This window comes from Amphimedon queenslandica, unplaced genomic scaffold (genome assembly GCF_000090795.2).
Source record: "Amphimedon queenslandica unplaced genomic scaffold, v1.1 AMPQUscaffold_13428, whole genome shotgun sequence".
NCBI classification, from domain to species: domain Eukaryota; kingdom Metazoa; phylum Porifera; class Demospongiae; order Haplosclerida; family Niphatidae; genus Amphimedon; species Amphimedon queenslandica.
In genome coordinates, this window is record NW_003546336.1 from 348 (window position 1) to 18,024 (window position 17,677).

At 32.6% G+C, this 17,677-nt stretch overlaps 3 protein-coding genes across 7 annotated transcripts; all 3 read left to right on the forward strand.

The window, feature by feature from the left end:
• Nucleotides 1-970: 970 nt before the first annotated feature.
• On the forward strand, nt 971-6,708 carry LOC100641336 (protein Red-like; the record flags this gene model as incomplete). The annotated part of the gene is given in 15 exon segments (XM_019995900.1): nt 971-1,054; nt 1,108-1,181; nt 2,653-2,742; nt 3,086-3,192; nt 3,528-3,581; nt 3,944-4,055; nt 4,114-4,185; nt 4,351-4,418; nt 4,629-4,742; nt 4,995-5,061; nt 5,964-6,052; nt 6,104-6,185; nt 6,187-6,213; nt 6,597-6,631; nt 6,678-6,708. Coding segments are annotated over 15 exon segments (1,106 nt in total), but the record flags the coding sequence as incomplete, so codon positions are not given.
• A 1,408-nt stretch (nt 6,709-8,116) lies between these two features.
• On the forward strand, nt 8,117-11,092 carry LOC109581629 (mucin-3A-like). 5 transcript variants are annotated; one of them, XM_019995908.1, is made up of 10 exons: nt 8,117-8,809; nt 8,904-9,338; nt 9,391-9,612; nt 9,664-9,738; nt 9,830-10,189; nt 10,271-10,348; nt 10,396-10,443; nt 10,491-10,547; nt 10,728-10,780; nt 10,891-11,092. In XM_019995908.1, the coding sequence occupies exons 1-10, from the start codon at nt 8,155-8,157 to the stop codon at nt 10,954-10,956; spliced, it is 2,049 nt and encodes a 682-aa protein (XP_019851467.1). In that variant the 5' UTR covers nt 8,117-8,154; the 3' UTR covers nt 10,957-11,092. The 5 variants fall into 5 exon arrangements, with proteins under 5 accessions (XP_019851467.1, XP_019851464.1, XP_019851465.1 ...); XM_019995905.1 differs by having other exon boundaries at nt 9,391-9,738; XM_019995906.1 differs by having other exon boundaries at nt 9,391-9,738; nt 10,494-10,547.
• Nucleotides 11,093-14,681: 3,589 nt separating this feature from the next.
• On the forward strand, nt 14,682-16,477 carry LOC109581630 (uncharacterized). Its single transcript, XM_019995910.1, has 8 exons — nt 14,682-15,128; nt 15,193-15,315; nt 15,361-15,594; nt 15,653-15,724; nt 15,767-15,814; nt 15,865-15,918; nt 16,099-16,157; nt 16,360-16,477. Exons 1-8 carry the CDS (start codon nt 14,846-14,848, stop codon nt 16,402-16,404), a joined length of 918 nt encoding a protein of 305 aa, XP_019851469.1. The 5' UTR covers nt 14,682-14,845; the 3' UTR covers nt 16,405-16,477.
• The last annotated feature ends 1,200 nt before the right edge of the window (nt 16,478-17,677 follow it).

A 17,677-nucleotide genomic window follows, 5' to 3' on the forward strand; every position in this document is an offset into this window, starting at 1 on the left:
AGAGATTGTGTGTCAGTAAATGCTAAAAAATTATTATAGACATTAATTATACTCCTAACTATTTTTACATGTGCATGTACATGTATGTGTATGTGAAACGATGTTAATCTGCTGTACTGTACATATACATGTACATGTACAGGTACAGTAATTATAGTTTCTTCCTTATTTGCAATATGCAATGCTGAAACTTGTTACTATTTTGGCCCACATCACCCTGACAACCTTGTATAAATACTTATATGTGCACAAGTCACAAGACATGCTTTACATCTTCTCTACATGCTGATAGTTTATATGCACATGTACACATGTAGATGCAATGTCTACATTATATCATTGTACATGTACATACAAGCATACATACTTAGCATGCTTTGTGGTAATTTCCACAAAGCATGCTAAGTGAGCTAAACATGAGCTGACAGACACTGTAATAGACATACATGTACATGTACATGCATACATGGCTTTTTGAGTAACTTAATTTTAAAGATTTGTAAAGAATCCATGTTTGCTTGGAATCAGCTCCATCTTTCTACACAACATAAGAACATGTATATGTATCCAATAGAATTATTAAAATGACAAATTCTCACCTGGTCAATTTTGGGGAAATTTACCCAGAGATCCTGTACTAGTACAGGGACTTTGGCCAGATTTTTGAGTACTTTTAAAATTTCATAAAAAATCAAAGTTTGATCAGAATTAGCTCAAAATTTCTACACAACTTAAGGACATGTATATGTATCAGATAAAATTATAAAAATGACGGATTGTCACATAGTCAATTTTGGCGAAATTTGCCCTGAGGTCCTGTACTATATAGCACAGGGACTTTGGCAAGATTTTTGAGTACTTTAAAAATTTCATGAAAAATCAGAATCAGAGAGTAAAATATTATGTGTTATTGCTTATGCAGGTTGGCAGTGAAATGGTGGTACGTGATCAAGAAGCTGAAGAGATTAAGAAATACGAGAGAAGAAGAAAGAAGAAAAGGAAAAGAAGAGATCTGTCAGTGCTAGTGAGGAGGGATCAATCAAGTCAAAACTAGGTTAGGACTTAATTATGTTTATGTTACTTGATTCTGTGTATTACGTACAATAGCAAAGAACATACATTCTATTGTCTTTCAAACAAATGCCCCGGAAAAGAATGAATTCTTTTTACCAGGAAGAATGGTTAGTACTACATGTACCTGTATGTCATACTGTGATGGATGTGTACATGTACATGTAGTTGGGCATTATTTGTATATGTGACCATAATTGACAAAAGGTACCTTATGGCGGATTTTTAAATTCATCATTATAATGAAAAATATCAACCTGTGAGTGCTCTGTTAGACAAATATTGTTTTAAAAGTTATATAATAACTTTTTACATCTTTTGAAGAAATTTTGTGATAAATAGAGCTCAGGAAGTTGCATTTTTCAGGCTGTAAAGACCAATTTTCCTATCCGCCATAAGGTACCTTTTGTCAATTATGGTCACATATTATAAGTGATTGCTGTTTCTTTGATATGATATACATGTACATGTACATGTACTTGCATAAGTTTCATTAATAATGTGAATGAAGTGATACAGTAATGTGTGTCACTGAAACTATAGTGTATTACTTTAAAATATTCTTAAGGTTTTTTAATTTCACCACTTTTCGATGCTTATACTGTAGCTGCCATTATATTTCTTCTCACTAAGACTTACATGTACACGTACATGCAGGGGCATAGCTGCAACTTAGCTGATGGACGGGCTGGGGCATGGGTGGGTCCAATTTTAACTCTGGTATTGGGTATTTCACTTGTAAAGTTCTATAAGAACTTGCTAATTGCTTATGTACAGCTGTGAGCACTTGTAAGTAGTCTGGTGTGGCTTGTGGCTGGCTATCAACACTTTAGACAAGAAAGGGTACGTTGCATCTAATGAATATCGTTATAGGCCTTTGATGTGAAGGTCACTTTTAATGCTTCCCAGTTACTACACTGTGTAACATGTACATGAATTTTATCAAGAGTAGATAATTAGTTAGGGAGAGTGTCTAACCGCCCTATAGTAGCTGAAACATCACCGTGTAGAACTAAGTCACGTGAGTCCCGAGGCACAATGTCTGATGCTGAAGATTATTAGAAGAATAGGAATGAATTTATGAAACATGTGGTGACAGGTGTGGTTTTCATAACTACCCACACCCTATACACGTGGTCCCAGTGGAAGATGATGGAACAGCTTCTCATGAGTAAGTATTAGGCATTCCTGATCATTGAAGTAACACTTATTGATTATGAACCCCTTCAAGTTGTTAGATAAGTATCAGTGACAGAATAGTCGTCTGCTGTATCTTCCTCATGTAGCACAAACTCGGCCGCCATTTTACAGGTTAATAAGGTTATTAATTACACGCCCATACATAAGAATAGAATTCTGAAACTCCACTACTGATCTAAGTATGCGGAAATGCCCAGAGATAAGCAAAAAAAGACTACGCGGTGATGTTTCAGCTACTATAGGGCGGTTAGACACTCTCCCTAACTAATTATCTACTCTTGATTTTATGTATATTGGTCCTCAGATATTAATTTCAAATATTCCTCTAAGATCTCTTTATATTATATTTATTTTCATTTGTATTTTCATTTATATTGTTAGGCATATGTGTTTGAATTAGATGATGAATATGAGGAGAGTGATATTCCTACCACTTTAATAAGAAGTAAAGCTGATTGTCCAATGTTAGAGGTAAAGGTTACATTGTATTTACATGTATGTACATGCATAGACAATTGTGTAGGATACAAATACTTTTTGTGGGTGGAGTGAGTCCATCCAGTGAATCATTGTGCATGTATCAGGAATGATTTTTTTATGAAAATGTCTTTGTACATGTAGATTTGTAAACTTTCAAATTGTAGCTTTTTGAATAAATCATGCATCGATAGTATATTAGACACTCAATATGCAATACATGTACATGTATTGTTAATACATGTACATGTTAATATATTAATCCTTGAATGTACAGTACATGTGCATTGTAAACGTACACATTAATGTTGTTATTTATATTTTTCATTATTATTAGTCTCAGGCTACATTAACAACAAATGACATTGTTATCAATAAACTGACACAAATCCTGTCTTACTTGAGACAAGGGTCAAAGAAATTGAAGAAGAAGGAGAAAGGTGCGTACAGATTCTAATTATGATAAAAATTACATGTACATGTACATTGTACCAAGAATCCATTATATTTAGTGGACTCTTGATTGTACTTATACATACATGTACATGTATATAAATATAGTACAGTTGCATTGCAATGACTACATCATTCTGTCCTCTGAATAGTATAATTGTACATATTTAGAGTTACAATAATTATAGCATAATTTCAAACAATTAGCTTGGATTAATTTTTTTGTTTAGTGTCTAAAATTTCATTTTGAAAATTAGCTGCCCCAAAACAGGTACATGTATGATAGAAATTACATGTACACGTATTTTTTTATATTTTTATCACAGAGATATAATTGATTATTCAGCTCCTAAGAAACCAGCTGTGCAAAAGGAAGAGAGGTTTGTCACTACATGTACTATAATGTAGTAATTCATTGCATATGCCATGCATGTACAAATTAAGAGGTGTGCAGTATTGGAAAACTTTCTTCAATATACATGTACGTGTATTATACAATCTACAGCCAATATACTTGTACTTCACTTTGACTCAATTCTGATGAATGAATTAATCTGTTTTCAATTACTATTACTACTATTGTACATGTTATCTCATGTACTATACAACAACTCTAAAGCTCTTTTTTGCTTTAATATGTACATGTACATGCATATATACATGTACATGTACATGTATGTACATGTATGTACATGTATATAGTCATTAGCTATTAAGGATAGTATTTTATTTTTTATTTTAGTATATTTCCTGATATGGGTGAATATGATTTCGATGCGTCTGCAGTTCCGTCTGATTTATCAAAGAGAGATCAACAGTTATTCACTAAAAGTGAACCCACACAAGATTATGAAGTATTCCAGTGATGGCCTGTGTCTTGCATGTACATGTACATGTACGTCTTTTAAATAGGACATCAAGAAAGCTACTAAAGAATTTGTCAAGGCTGTATGGAAAAAGTATGCTGATTCTTCATCCATTCCAGTGAGGGGAAAATCCTACACGTAACTATACTGTCATACATGTACATGTACCTAGAAGTTTCTGCAGCCTATTGGAGATCTCTTGACATTTGCTAAATTAACAGACATTTTGGGCCACGAAAATTTTCAGCTTTACAGTACATGTGTGTTACTTTATTATTTTTAGGGTGAGAGGACTCATTCTGATGGTCCATTACCTTCTGGTTGGTCTGCTGGAGAAGTAGATAGAACACAGTAAATGGCAGTAATTCATTATTGTATTATAATATAATCTTCATTATTGCCTCCTCGAATAATGAGAATGTGAATGGAAGGTACATGTACATGTACATGTGAATATTGAAACTCATTTGCAAGTACATGTACACTTGATTTACATGCTACACTAAATTTTATTTATTTATAACCAAAAAGTAAAAAATGATTTTATTCACTTATCCACAGTGCTAGAAGCTCTAGTACCAAAACAACAGAACCAGTTCTTATGAAGAAAGCAAAAACTGATGATGTTGGATTTGGTGGTTTAGATCATGATCATTATGCTGAATGCTGTCCTGGGTCAGTCCTTAATATTAACATTAATCTAATCACAGTATTAATGAATCTTATTGTATGTTCAATCTTTCACTTAAACTTTTGTACATGTACATGTAACATACATACTTGTATCATCATTTTAAAGGTGTTATTACTTCTCTGTGAGATTGTACATTGAGATTGCATACCGTTGTTGATTAGCATATAACATGTATATGTACATGTATGCATGTGCATGTGCATGTAATTAATAATGTTATTTATTATTTGTAGTGGTATGGAAGAAGTCGATGCAACTGTCAATAGTGATGATGAAATTGACTTCTCTAAAATGGACATGGTAAGTACATACACATACATGTAGTCATGTACAGTGATTTACATGCACACAATCATCCTCCTATTAGTATTGAAAGGGTTGCCTTTGTTTTTTTGTATATTTGAAAAATGCTCATAATTAAGTTATAACCTAGGAATCTGTTGTGTGGGTTTCCCAAAAAGCATGCTAAGGGAGCTAAACAGCATGGGACATGTATGTGGCTTTTGGAGTAACTTTTAAAATTTATTTTAAAAATCCAATTTCGATCGGAATCATCTCAAACTTTGTGCGCAACATGATTACGTGTATATGTATCAGAAAAAATTATTAAATTGGAGAATTTTCTCCATTTCACTTTTGATGAAATTTGACCAAATACCCTGTACTATAGTACAGGGACTTTCGTCTGATTTTTGACTAACTTAAAAAAATTGTAAAAAATTAAATTTTGATCGGAATCATTTCAAACTTTTTAGGCAACATGAGTATGTGTATATGTATCAGGAAAAATTATTAAAATGGAGAATTCTCTCCTTTTCATTTTTGGTGAAATTTGGCCAAATAAAATCTACGTGTACCCTGTACTGCAGTGCATGGTGTTTCATTGAGTTTTAATTTTTAAATCCACCATTTAAAGATGCTAAGTACTATACCAAAAACATGTGGAAGGCCTGTCTGTTGTTAGAAATAGCTCAAACTTTCACTAGAGCATGCATATACATGTACACAATGTACATGTACTGTAGGTATCAGAAAATCAATAAAACTTTGTTTGGTTTTTGGTGTCATGGCTACACATGTTAGATGTACTGTACATGTATTGGGTTTGGGTCATACAATTGTCAAAGAAAATTCTAACGACCATTGTGATGATTAATATTAGCACATTAACAATTAATGTACATCATATCATCTATTAATAGGGTAATCGTAAAGGCCCTGTTAAAAGATGGGATTTTGAGAATGAGGAAGATTATGGGAACTATCAGTCATCAAGGGAAGCACTACCAAAGTATGTCCAGCATAAACTGTCATTTATAGTTAATGATTTTATTGTATTAAGAGCTGCTTTCCAGTTTGGAGTTAAAATGAATGACGGTTGTAAGACTCGTAGACAAGGTGTCAAGAATGAGAAAGCAAAACTAGGACAGAGAATGGCAGCAGATCAGTCAGGTCAGTGTATGAGTAGAGTATACAACAAAAACGCATATTGTTTCATTTGTTTGTCCCGTTCACTATACCTGTATTAAGTAAATAATGTACCATAGATAAAGTAGATTGATGATGAGCTAATTGCATAGTTACTCTTTAAAATATTTAAGGCACTTGTCATTTAATTAAAGTAACTAATATTTAAAGAGCTAAGACCTGTTGACTCATTAGCTGCACATGTGTCACTCTATTGATGCATGTGAATTTCAGCTATTAGATAGTCTTAATTTTGAACTAAGTTATTAACAATTATCAATATAGTTTACACACAAAGCTTATTAATTTCAAGGATATACAGTACATGTATGTATTTGTTGGCTTGTAATGATTAACTTTATTTTTAGATTCTTCAAAAAAGAAAGTCAAGTAAAACAGAATCGTAAGTTAGTTTTGTTACTTTTAAAGATTTTACTCTATCGTTTTAGTGATTCCAAGCGTCCCAAGACTTCAGATTAACTTTTTAAAACATTTTATTGTGTCATAATAATCATTAAATGATTTGGAAATACATGTAAATAATAATATTAATTGGATACTATTAATTGATTGTTAACATAAAAGATATTTTGATTACTATATACTGTGTAGTGTTCAAATTGTTGTATGTCAGCTTTAGAGCATTAATAGTCACATTAATTTTCACTGCCACCAGTTATAAAGCATTACTTAATACTCATGTTCCTACTACTTCTGTTACTACTAGATGTAGTCTCACAAGCCAGACCATTCCCTAGCCTACAGATAGGCTGGGGAATGGTCTGGCTTGAGAGACTATAATACTAGATGTACAAGGCAATGCGGGAAATGATGCAGATCCACATATCTTGTATTCACTAGTATCAAAAGGGAAATCCTACATGCAGGGCAGGTAGAGCTATCTAAATGGTTCACGTGATCCCATAGCAATGAATGGAGAATGTGCGTCACAATCCATGTTCAAAAAATTCAATTAATTTTTATTACCTTGAGAATCAACCAAAGGACTTTATTTAGGTTTATTTGTAAGATAGTTTGTAACTGAGGTAGCTCTTGTCATTAATAATGTTATAGATCTATACTGATTATAACTATTTATTGAAATTTTAAAATACATAATTACACCTGCAATCCATATATAAATCGGCATAAATTGACTATTTTCAGTGATAACTTCCATAAAAACAGTTTTGTACCTATAACTCACCATCAAAGGATAAACAATGAAAGTCTATAGCATACCAGGCAACTATAAGTAGACCTGCATGCCAATAGCACACTTTCAAATCTTATTCAATACTCCTGTAATAGTAATGGTAGTCGGGGCCAGACTATAGTAATGGAAACTTTCAGAGAAAATTTATTGTCTTCTTTTGCACCTCTACCAGCAGTACCAAAGATCTTACTGTAACAATTATTGCCACAGGGGTTACTGAAGTGCTACTTTAGTGCAATGACCGTATAATTTTACTTGTATGTTGTTCTTTATAGATCATGGGACAAAAAGTAAAATTTAGACATTTCAAAAACAAAATTCTTAAAAAACAATAATTTATTCCTATAAAAGATACTGTCTATATTTTTGGTTTAGAATATATACATACAGAACCAAATAATTTTGAAGATAAGTTCATGTTAATTTCTAAAATGTGACTGTGAACTGTCACATACATTGCATCAGTGCCGGAGCAAACCATAAGGCACTATTATAATTTATGATTGATTTTCATGCAGAAGAACTTTAGTCTTCATTGTTGTTCTACTGTGCCTTTATAAGATGAAATTTTTTTATAGTTAATAACCTTTTAACAACCACCAGGAGTACTGGTGATGAAGCTGAAACAGGAAAGCGTGGGCGTTTCCGATCTTTTATTTAATTAATTTCATTTAATGCTGAAGCATAGGATCTAGGGTCTACGAAGACAAATGGATATCATACCTTCTTTATTGCTACTCTCAAGCTCTCTTTTGCTGTTAAATGTCGCAGGGGACTCGCCATGTAGTGAAGGATTCATGGACTACAGCCTTCTGGAGTCCAAAGCTGGTGATACTGAAATTTCACAATCTATACCCAACAATATAGCTAAAGGAGATCCTTCAAAATGGATCATTCAAGATAATAGCAATAAGTTTGATTGCTCTGATACAATGACATTGAGAGAAGTCCTTATTGGCGTTGATATTAGGACTGAGACTAGTACAAGAAATAAATATCCTAGCATTGAGGTTTGGCGTGTAAATGGTAGTTCCTCTAAAGGTGGAAGTAGCTATAAAAAATATGACCCAGGAAAATCCTTCACAATAAAACTCTTTCCTGATAATTTTACAACAAGCGGTCTTTATCGATATAGACTTTCACCTTCTTTATCAATCAACAGACATGACAGGCTTGTTCTATATCAGCCTTCTAATGCTGAGAGTGTGGTGAGATTCTATACAGTGACTAGCAACTCAAATGAAGATCAAATTGGACGGTTTGATGAGATTGATGAAAACGAGGTACGTGTTAGGTCCATGGGTAGAATGGAGGCTACAGTTTCATGGACCACTTTTACTAAAGTTCTATTGCAACCAATACTGGGTATGTTTACTGGTTTTTTTAATTTAGAGCTGCAACTTGAAATCAACTATAAATTCAATTTTTGGTATTTTAATTATTATAATTTCTTTTATAGACAATACAGATTGTTATTCCATTGATGAATCATTTGATGCTAAAAGACTCTTGGTAACAAATTTAAAATTAGTCAGTGAAATTAGAGTGTTCCCTAGTATAAAGTTCACATGTCACGGTATCATTACAAAATGGATAATTGTTGCTACAACTGATACTCATCCATTAATAATGATAAGACATTCTGATAATACTACAACCAATGCAATATCAATAGACATAGACACTATTCCATCAGCAATGGACTCCAACGTGTATAACATCACAGTGACTGATGAGATCAGAGTACAGCCTGGTGATGTATTAATGATCAATAGTACTGGCACTCATATGTACTATCAACAATACAATGGACCTTTTAACTACAGACTGGGACCTAACAGTGTACTAGCAAGGATAGATTCTAATGATTATCCACTCATCTCTGCTGTAATAAGTTAGTGATAATACTTTATTATAATTTCTAGTTCATATTTCATTACTGATAGGGTCAACTATACCTTCTTCTGATGTGTTCAGGATAACTTCCTCTTATACTGAGAGTCCATCTGAAGTCATTTCTAAATCAACTGTGATCATCACCACAACAACAACACAGACAGCATACCACACACTGTCAAGCAGTTTGTCAACACTCATCATTCAAACAGCAGTCACAAATGTACCTATTACCCCAACAACCGTTCCTGCATCAAATTTTACTTCAACAAGTATTATTCCTAGTTTTTCTACATCTAATGAACATAATCTTCCTCCAACAGGTACTGTAAATATTTCTCTAACAATGACTACACCAAATACTTCATCTATTCCTCCAACATCTATTGTCCCTACTAGTACGCCTTAATCAAATATTATGTTAAGTATTACTCCGGCCATATCATTTATCATTTCGTAACTAACATCATTAAATATTTTCCTTCATAGAACCAATTCCTAATGAAAGTAGTCATCCTGTACGGTCACAAGGAAGCATCAGTCCAACAGAAGTCACTCGTACACAAAACACTGTATCACGAGGCAATCCTACCAGTGAAGTGTTAGTCACTTCAAGTAGTAATGCTACCTCACTGACCACTACACCAATGGAAAGCACACCTGATCAAAGTACAGGGAGTGTAATACTAACAGGAAGTATTAGTAGTGTATTTATATTACTGGTAGTTACTATACTAGTAATATTAATAGTGAGTGTATTAGTGTGTAAAAGAAGATTGCATAAAACTTCAAATGGAAATGATTTCAATTCTGATGAAATAAAAGCTGATATAAATCAACAATCAGATGGTAATGTTTATTGGACTGGCCTACGCTTTGCGTAGTTAAATTTGTATGCAAACAAATAATAAAAATTAATTCAATTTATAGTACCAAGTATAGATAACAGATTGAATACACTAACAGCATCAACTAATCCTGCTTATGGAGTAATTGGGGAACAAGAAAGTAAGAATAAATATATCACTCTTAATAATATTAACATCATGACATAGACTGTAATACTGATGTATCTGCTAATCCTGCTTATGGTATTATTGAAAGTAAGATGAATTTTTAAATTATTATTATCAACCAATACAACTATTAGTAGGATCTTGTATCTCTGCTAATCCTGCTTATGGTGTTAGCACTGGAGGAATGGAAAGTATGTGTATAATAGATCTAGTGTGTATGCATGGGGATAACTTGTGCATGGACATATATTTTTGTTGTTTGTATGTGTGTGTGTGTGTGTGAGTAATAATTAGTAACACGGTAGCATTACTAAGTTCAAAATGGCTACCATGACTTTTGCAACCTTGCTATATATTACTTTGAATTAAAGATATTGATCAAGTATATGATGAACCAAGAACAATGATGTATAATGAACAAGAGGTAAGTATCTTATAAAATTGAATTGAAGACCTGTCAAATACAATGCTTATATACTCACAAAAGTAATACACCATGGCCTTTGGTAACTATCATATTAATTACATTGATAGGATATTATAGTAACAGATGAGGCACATCAACAAATGAAAGAAGAAGAAGAAGAACTGTACATATAACAGGAACAATGTTAATGACATAAATATATCAATACTAAACTCTTTTTAGATCAATTATAGTCTTGATTTCATTATTAGTAATAAGCTAATAATCTATTGCCATTCAATTTCTATAGCAATAAACTCTCCCATTTAATGTCCTCAATAATTTCATCTGGTACCACTTGATTCTTTGCCATGCATCAAAATAGTAAAACTCATTAACCATGATAAGCTACTACTTTGTTAGAATTCCTATATTTTGAAACCTATGCTGATGTTACCTAATTATTTTATATTCAAACACAATCGCAATCTAACTAATAATTAAATTGAAAAAAACAAAATTCAACTGACAACGAAACTACACAAATCACTGAAATCAGCATCCACTACTTTATTAATGTCTCAATTGATTTAACATAAATCTCATAGTAACTAACTGGGGAATCTTCATTGCTTATTGATTCATCTTCACGCACCCTCAACTCAAGATAGTCAGTAATCATAGTGTTAGATCTACCCTATAGTTTCTGTGGAACCATGGGATACCAGAAACAAAACAACAAGGTGATTTACGAGAAACACAACCTTGACCATCCCGGAGTGGATCAGATGTGAGAAGTGTATATATTCAGAAGAACCATAGTTATCTGACTCAAAAAAATAGTTATTACCAAAAGAAGACTGCACATGCAAATACTGTACTACCAGTATTACATGGACATGCACTAGATGCACTACTATCCTGAACATATCCATTCATTAACGTCCAAACATGTTAATGAGAGGATCCACAGGTAATATTAACACCATCAACATAATAAGAATTGATGCTACTATGATATGAATAATTTGGGTTTTGGATTGTGCTAGCACCACATACAGTATAATATTTTATGTTGTACATATAGTGGTTTATCAAAAAGAAAATCCCATATATAAGAACTTGGAGGTTGATAGAGCTAATATTGATCAATGTTGTCTCACATAAGCCGACCCAATTTCAGTTTGTTTATTCAAGCTATTGAAGATTATGTCTTCCCATTTTCTATTAGTAATACTGCTGTGCTTCATGAGTAATGGGATATTACTGGAGGCTAATGGAGAGTCTTGTACTGAAGGATTTATGGATTATAGTCTTCTACAGGATAAAGCAACAACTCCATCAGGACCATTACGTAATAACAGACTAACTGAAGACACTGCAACAAGATGGATCATCATTGAGGACTCTATGGGGAATGATGTCATGTTCACATGTGCTACAGTTATAACAGAAATATTGATTGGAGTTGATATAAGGACAGTCAATGGTAATAGAAATTTATATCCAAAATTTGAAGTATGGAGTCCAGCTAACGACTTCAATGAGTACACTAGAGTGATGTCTGTTGAAATCAGACTGACTCCTGATAACTTTACAACTAATGGACAGTATTGTTTCACTCTCCCTACTCCATTAAATGTCTCCAGTGGATACAGGATTGGTGTATATCAACCTCCTGATGACAGAAGTGTTGTTAGATTCCATTATATGAACCTGTCTGGTGGTATTGATGGAATAGGGAAAGTAAAATTAAATAAAATTGATGATACTAGCATTAGAATATTGGGATCAGGCAGAGATGTTGATTATGAATCACGGACTATACTAATGCAACCCATAGCACAGGATACAAGTATGTAATAGATCAATCATAATGATAAATAACTCATTTCTATTAATTTAGGTTGCTTTTCACAATTTGTACCTGGTGATGTAATCAATTTATTAAGTTATTACATTACTAATTCAATATTTATTTCTGATACTAGAATATTTCCTGATGTAAGGTTTACATGTCATAGTATTATTACTAACTGGATATTAAGTTCTTTTGTTACACATTATATGCCAGTAATTAAAATAAGACGATCAAATAATCTCACTACTACAGCACTACCAGTGAACATCAGTAATGCTGTTAGCATATCTCAGAATTTATATAATTTTACTATGAGCAATGAGATAACAGTACAACCTGGTGATAACTATAGATCTATGGAATAAGAAATGACACAGACTCAGAACCTGTTGCATTTTATTTAGGAAAGGCCAACAAGTTATTTTTCAGCAGTAAATCTGGGTACCTTGTCTGTTGGAAAAAATTAAGTTTAGAAAGTATTGGTCTCATTTTCTATCACGACAGAATCAAGAAGCAGCTCATGTTGATATGAGTGGATCATTTTTTGAATCTTATGATCAATTCTGCATGCATATAGTTAGTCAATTTCCCAAAACTTTCATTGCTTTTAGCAGTTTTCCCCATATTAACTTTTGTTATTGACACTAGATATATAATAATTATGTGTGACATTGTTTTGAATTAAAGGTACCGGGGGTATATACAATAATGTATAATGAACAAGAGGCAAGTATTTTTATAAACAATAACTAAAAACTTACACTGGTAGGATATGATATTAATGAATGTGGCACATGGACAAATGAAAGAAAAAGAGCTGTATGTCTAACTGAAAGAACAATGAATATAGATCTAACTTAGTAGTAATTTCAGTTTTAAAACATTTAACTATTATAATTACATTAATTTTCACTGCCACCAGTTATAAGGCATTACTCACAAGCCAGACCATTTTTTGGGCTCGGGAATGATATGGCTTGAGAGACTATATACTAGATGTACTTCCTCACTAAGTGCTAGTACTCAATACCATAACAAGGCAATGCAGGAAATGATGCAGATCCACATATCTTGTTTTAATCAAAAGGGAAATCCTACATGCAGGGCAGGTAGAGCTATCTAATATCTCATCATCACCCAACTTTTAGTTTGTTCGTTTACTCTGCTCTCTGTTGAAGTAATGTCTGTATGTCTGTCTGTTGTCTATAGCAACCCCCTGTCATCCCATAGTAACCCCCCACACAAATTCAATTCAGTGGGTCATTGAAATGTTTAGACCTATAATAATAGCCTCACATTCAAGCCCACACAACTTTATTATCTCTGCTCATACACCTAGGCTAGCTCTGTTGAAGATGATGTCTTCCTATCTTCTATTAGTAACACTGCTGTGCTTCATGAGTAATGGAATATTACTGGGGGTTAATGGAAAGTCTTGTACTGAAGGATTTATGGATTATAGTCTTCTACAGGGTAAAGCAACAGATCCATCAGGAATGCTACGTAATAACAGACTAGCTGAAAACACTGCAGCATCAAGATGGATCATCGTTGAGGACTTTATGGGGACTGATATCATGTTCAGGTGTGCTACAGTTGTAACAGAAATATTGATTGGAGTAGATATAAGGACAGTTAATGATAATGTTGGTAGAAATTTATATCCAAAATTTGAAGTATGGGCTCCAACTAATGATGATCATGTGTACACTAGAGAGATGTCTATTGAAATCAGACTGACTCCTGATAACTTTACAACTAATGGACAGTATCGTTTCACTCTCCCTACTCCATTAAGTGTCTCCAGTGGATACAGGATTGGTGTATATCAACCTCCTGATGAGAGAAGTGTTGTTAGATTCCATTATATGAACCTTCTTACTAATATTGATGAAACAGGAAAAATACAACCACTTAAGATTAATGATACTAACATTAGAATATCAGGATCAAGTCCAGATGTTGATTACGAATCATGGAATATACTAATACATCCAATAGCACAGGATACAAGTATGTAATAAATCAATCATAATGATAAACAACTCTTTTTTATTAATTAAGGTTGCTTTCCACAATTCGTACCTGATGAAACAATCAATTCATTAAATTATTTGATTACTGATTCATATTATGTTTCTGACACTAGAATATTTCCTGATATAAGATTCACATGTCATGGTATTATTACTAACTGGATAGTTTTTGCTCCTGCACAAGTTATGCCAGTAATTAAAATAAGACATTCAAATAATCTCACTACTACAGCAGCAACATTAAACACTAGTGCTAGTAATGCTGTTATGGTAACTCCTCTTTTATATAATTTTACAATGAGCAATGAGATAACAGTACAACCTGGTGATATACTGATGATTGAAAGTAATGCTACAAATTATATGTTTTATCAGCAATACAATGGACCACACAATTACAGACTGGGGGGCAACAATGAGTTAATTGCATTAGATACCAATGACTATCCACTCATCTCAGTTGTAGTAGGTAAGAATAACATTTTATAAACATTATATAAGTCAATAATTATTTATTTCCAATGTCATCATAGAGCCTTTTACAGATACAGCTACTTCAACAATCAATAGTACACATGTTAATACTGTCACTACTGTGCTTCCATCATCAAGCATATACTCCACAGCTACTGTAACAATGGAATCAATGGAATATAGTAAAACTAGCTTAATATCAAGTAACAGTTTATCATTGACTATAGGTACTACATCAGTGATGGGTACACCAGTTAGTACATTACAAAGTACAGACAGTAATACACTAATAATAGCAGGAAGTATTAGCACAGCAGTATTTATATTACTGGTAGTTACTATACTAGTAATATTAATAGTGAGTGTATTAGTGTGTAGGAGAAGATGGAATAAAACATCAAATGGAAATGATACTTTCAATTTTGTTGAAAGGAAAGCTGATATAATTCAACAATCAGATGGTAATATTTATTATAATAAGTGTGTATATGTAAACATGATAAAGAAATTAATTTATAGCACCAAGTATGAATACCAGACAGAATACACTAACAGCATCAACTAATCCTGTATATGGAGTTACTGGTGAAAGTAAGTACATTTAATATAAAATATAATAACATTAAGACATAGGATGTATTACTGATGTATCTGCTAATCCTGCATATGGTGTTACTGGAAGTAAGATGAATTTTTAAATTATAATTATCAATCAGTACAACTATTAATAGAATCTGGTATCTCTGCTAATCCTGCCTATGGTACTAACAGTGGAGGAATAGAAAGTATGTAATAGTGTGTATGGAAATGAGTGGACAGATAATTGTGAGAGTATGATATCTTTAATTGAACAAATTATGTGTTTATGTGAACAAAGCAATGGCTGTATAAAATGATATCACTGTCCTTATAATTAGATTTGTATGTAGATGAATATTAAAAGAATATTTTATATTGAACTATAGGTATCAATGAAGAATCATTAGTGTATGATGAACCAAGAACAATGTATCATGAACAAGAGGTAAGTAGATCTATATCAAGAGTATACTGTCAACTGCCAATTACCAAGTGAATGCATTATGTACTGAACTTAGCTCTACTAGTGCAATCATGTATTTCTTGTTAATTCAGTTGGCATAAAAACACCATCAGTATTTCTTATTAATGTTTCTTTTTAACAGCTATTGTAGCATATTCATTCAATATTGTATATTATTTTACAGGTTATAATGATGCAAAATGAAGCATATGGACAAATAGATTTATGAAACAACAAACTACACCTTCCACATTGACACAATTCAATTGCATTAATTTGTGCTTGTGTGTTCTATTAACCTATATGCTGTACCACTAGCTCTCATGAGCAACCTCTCTTTTTGATGGGAAGGTTCATTAATTTATATGCTATACACCATACAAGTTATACTTGTCAATGTGCACACATTATTATAGTCACGTGTGCGTAGTTACCTTCATTGTACATTATTAGTTTAAGAAACACATGACATAATATAATACACAGTGGGGGGCCGTTACCGTACATCGGAGTAAAATGGCTACTACTATTAACTTCTTTACGTTGATACAGATACACGTATACATGCATACATGTTGTCCAGCATTGGAGGCGTAGGTTATATACACTGTGCAGGCTGCATGTACATGTATGCACACATAAATAAAGTTTTACGCAACAATGAGTTTTATACACACACTGACACTTCTTGTGGGTGCAGTTCCATGATTCTTCTTTTTCATTACACTTCCTTGTTCACTTGTGTCATGTAAAATTTCAAGTTGATTCCAGTCAAAATTGGATCTTTTATCACTAAACTTGCCTAAAAAATCTTTAAAAAAACATGTACCATACATAGTACAAGGTAATTTCATCAAGCACTGATTGTGAAAGAATTTTTCCCATCTCTTATGAAAATTTGAGGGGATTTTGGAAAATGAACTACAATGTTGAATATGAATATGTTATTAATTAAATCCTACCTCATGTTCGAAGATTGTATTTTATGTTAAAGCTCTTTCCTTCTGTTTCAATTCAATCCATATAGTTATCACTATTAATAATTGTATTTTTCTTAAAACAATTTCAACTTCATTTGTAGATAGTAGATGCGACCAGTCTATGCAATTATTAGCTCTATGTGTATTGATTATTCACTGATTACTAGAGTCTAAAAAAGATTATTAATTAGATTATATATTTGATGATAGCTCCGGCAATCATTGCAGTACAAGTAACATTAATTGTCTCTTCAAGTGGATCAGGATATACAAACAAGCAGTGTGTTGTTATAAATGCGAAGGAATCAGTTGATTTATACAATGTATTATTCTTTATCATCCACTAACCAGGTAACATCAGTTGATGAATCTATTATCATTAGAAGTATAGATCTAATACAGTGGAGTTGATGACTAAAAGTATGAAAAATATTACAAAATACAGCAAATCACTTCTAATATTACTACTTTGAAGCTAGTGCCACTAGCTTGGAGTGATAACCAATGGAGAAGCTAGGTGGA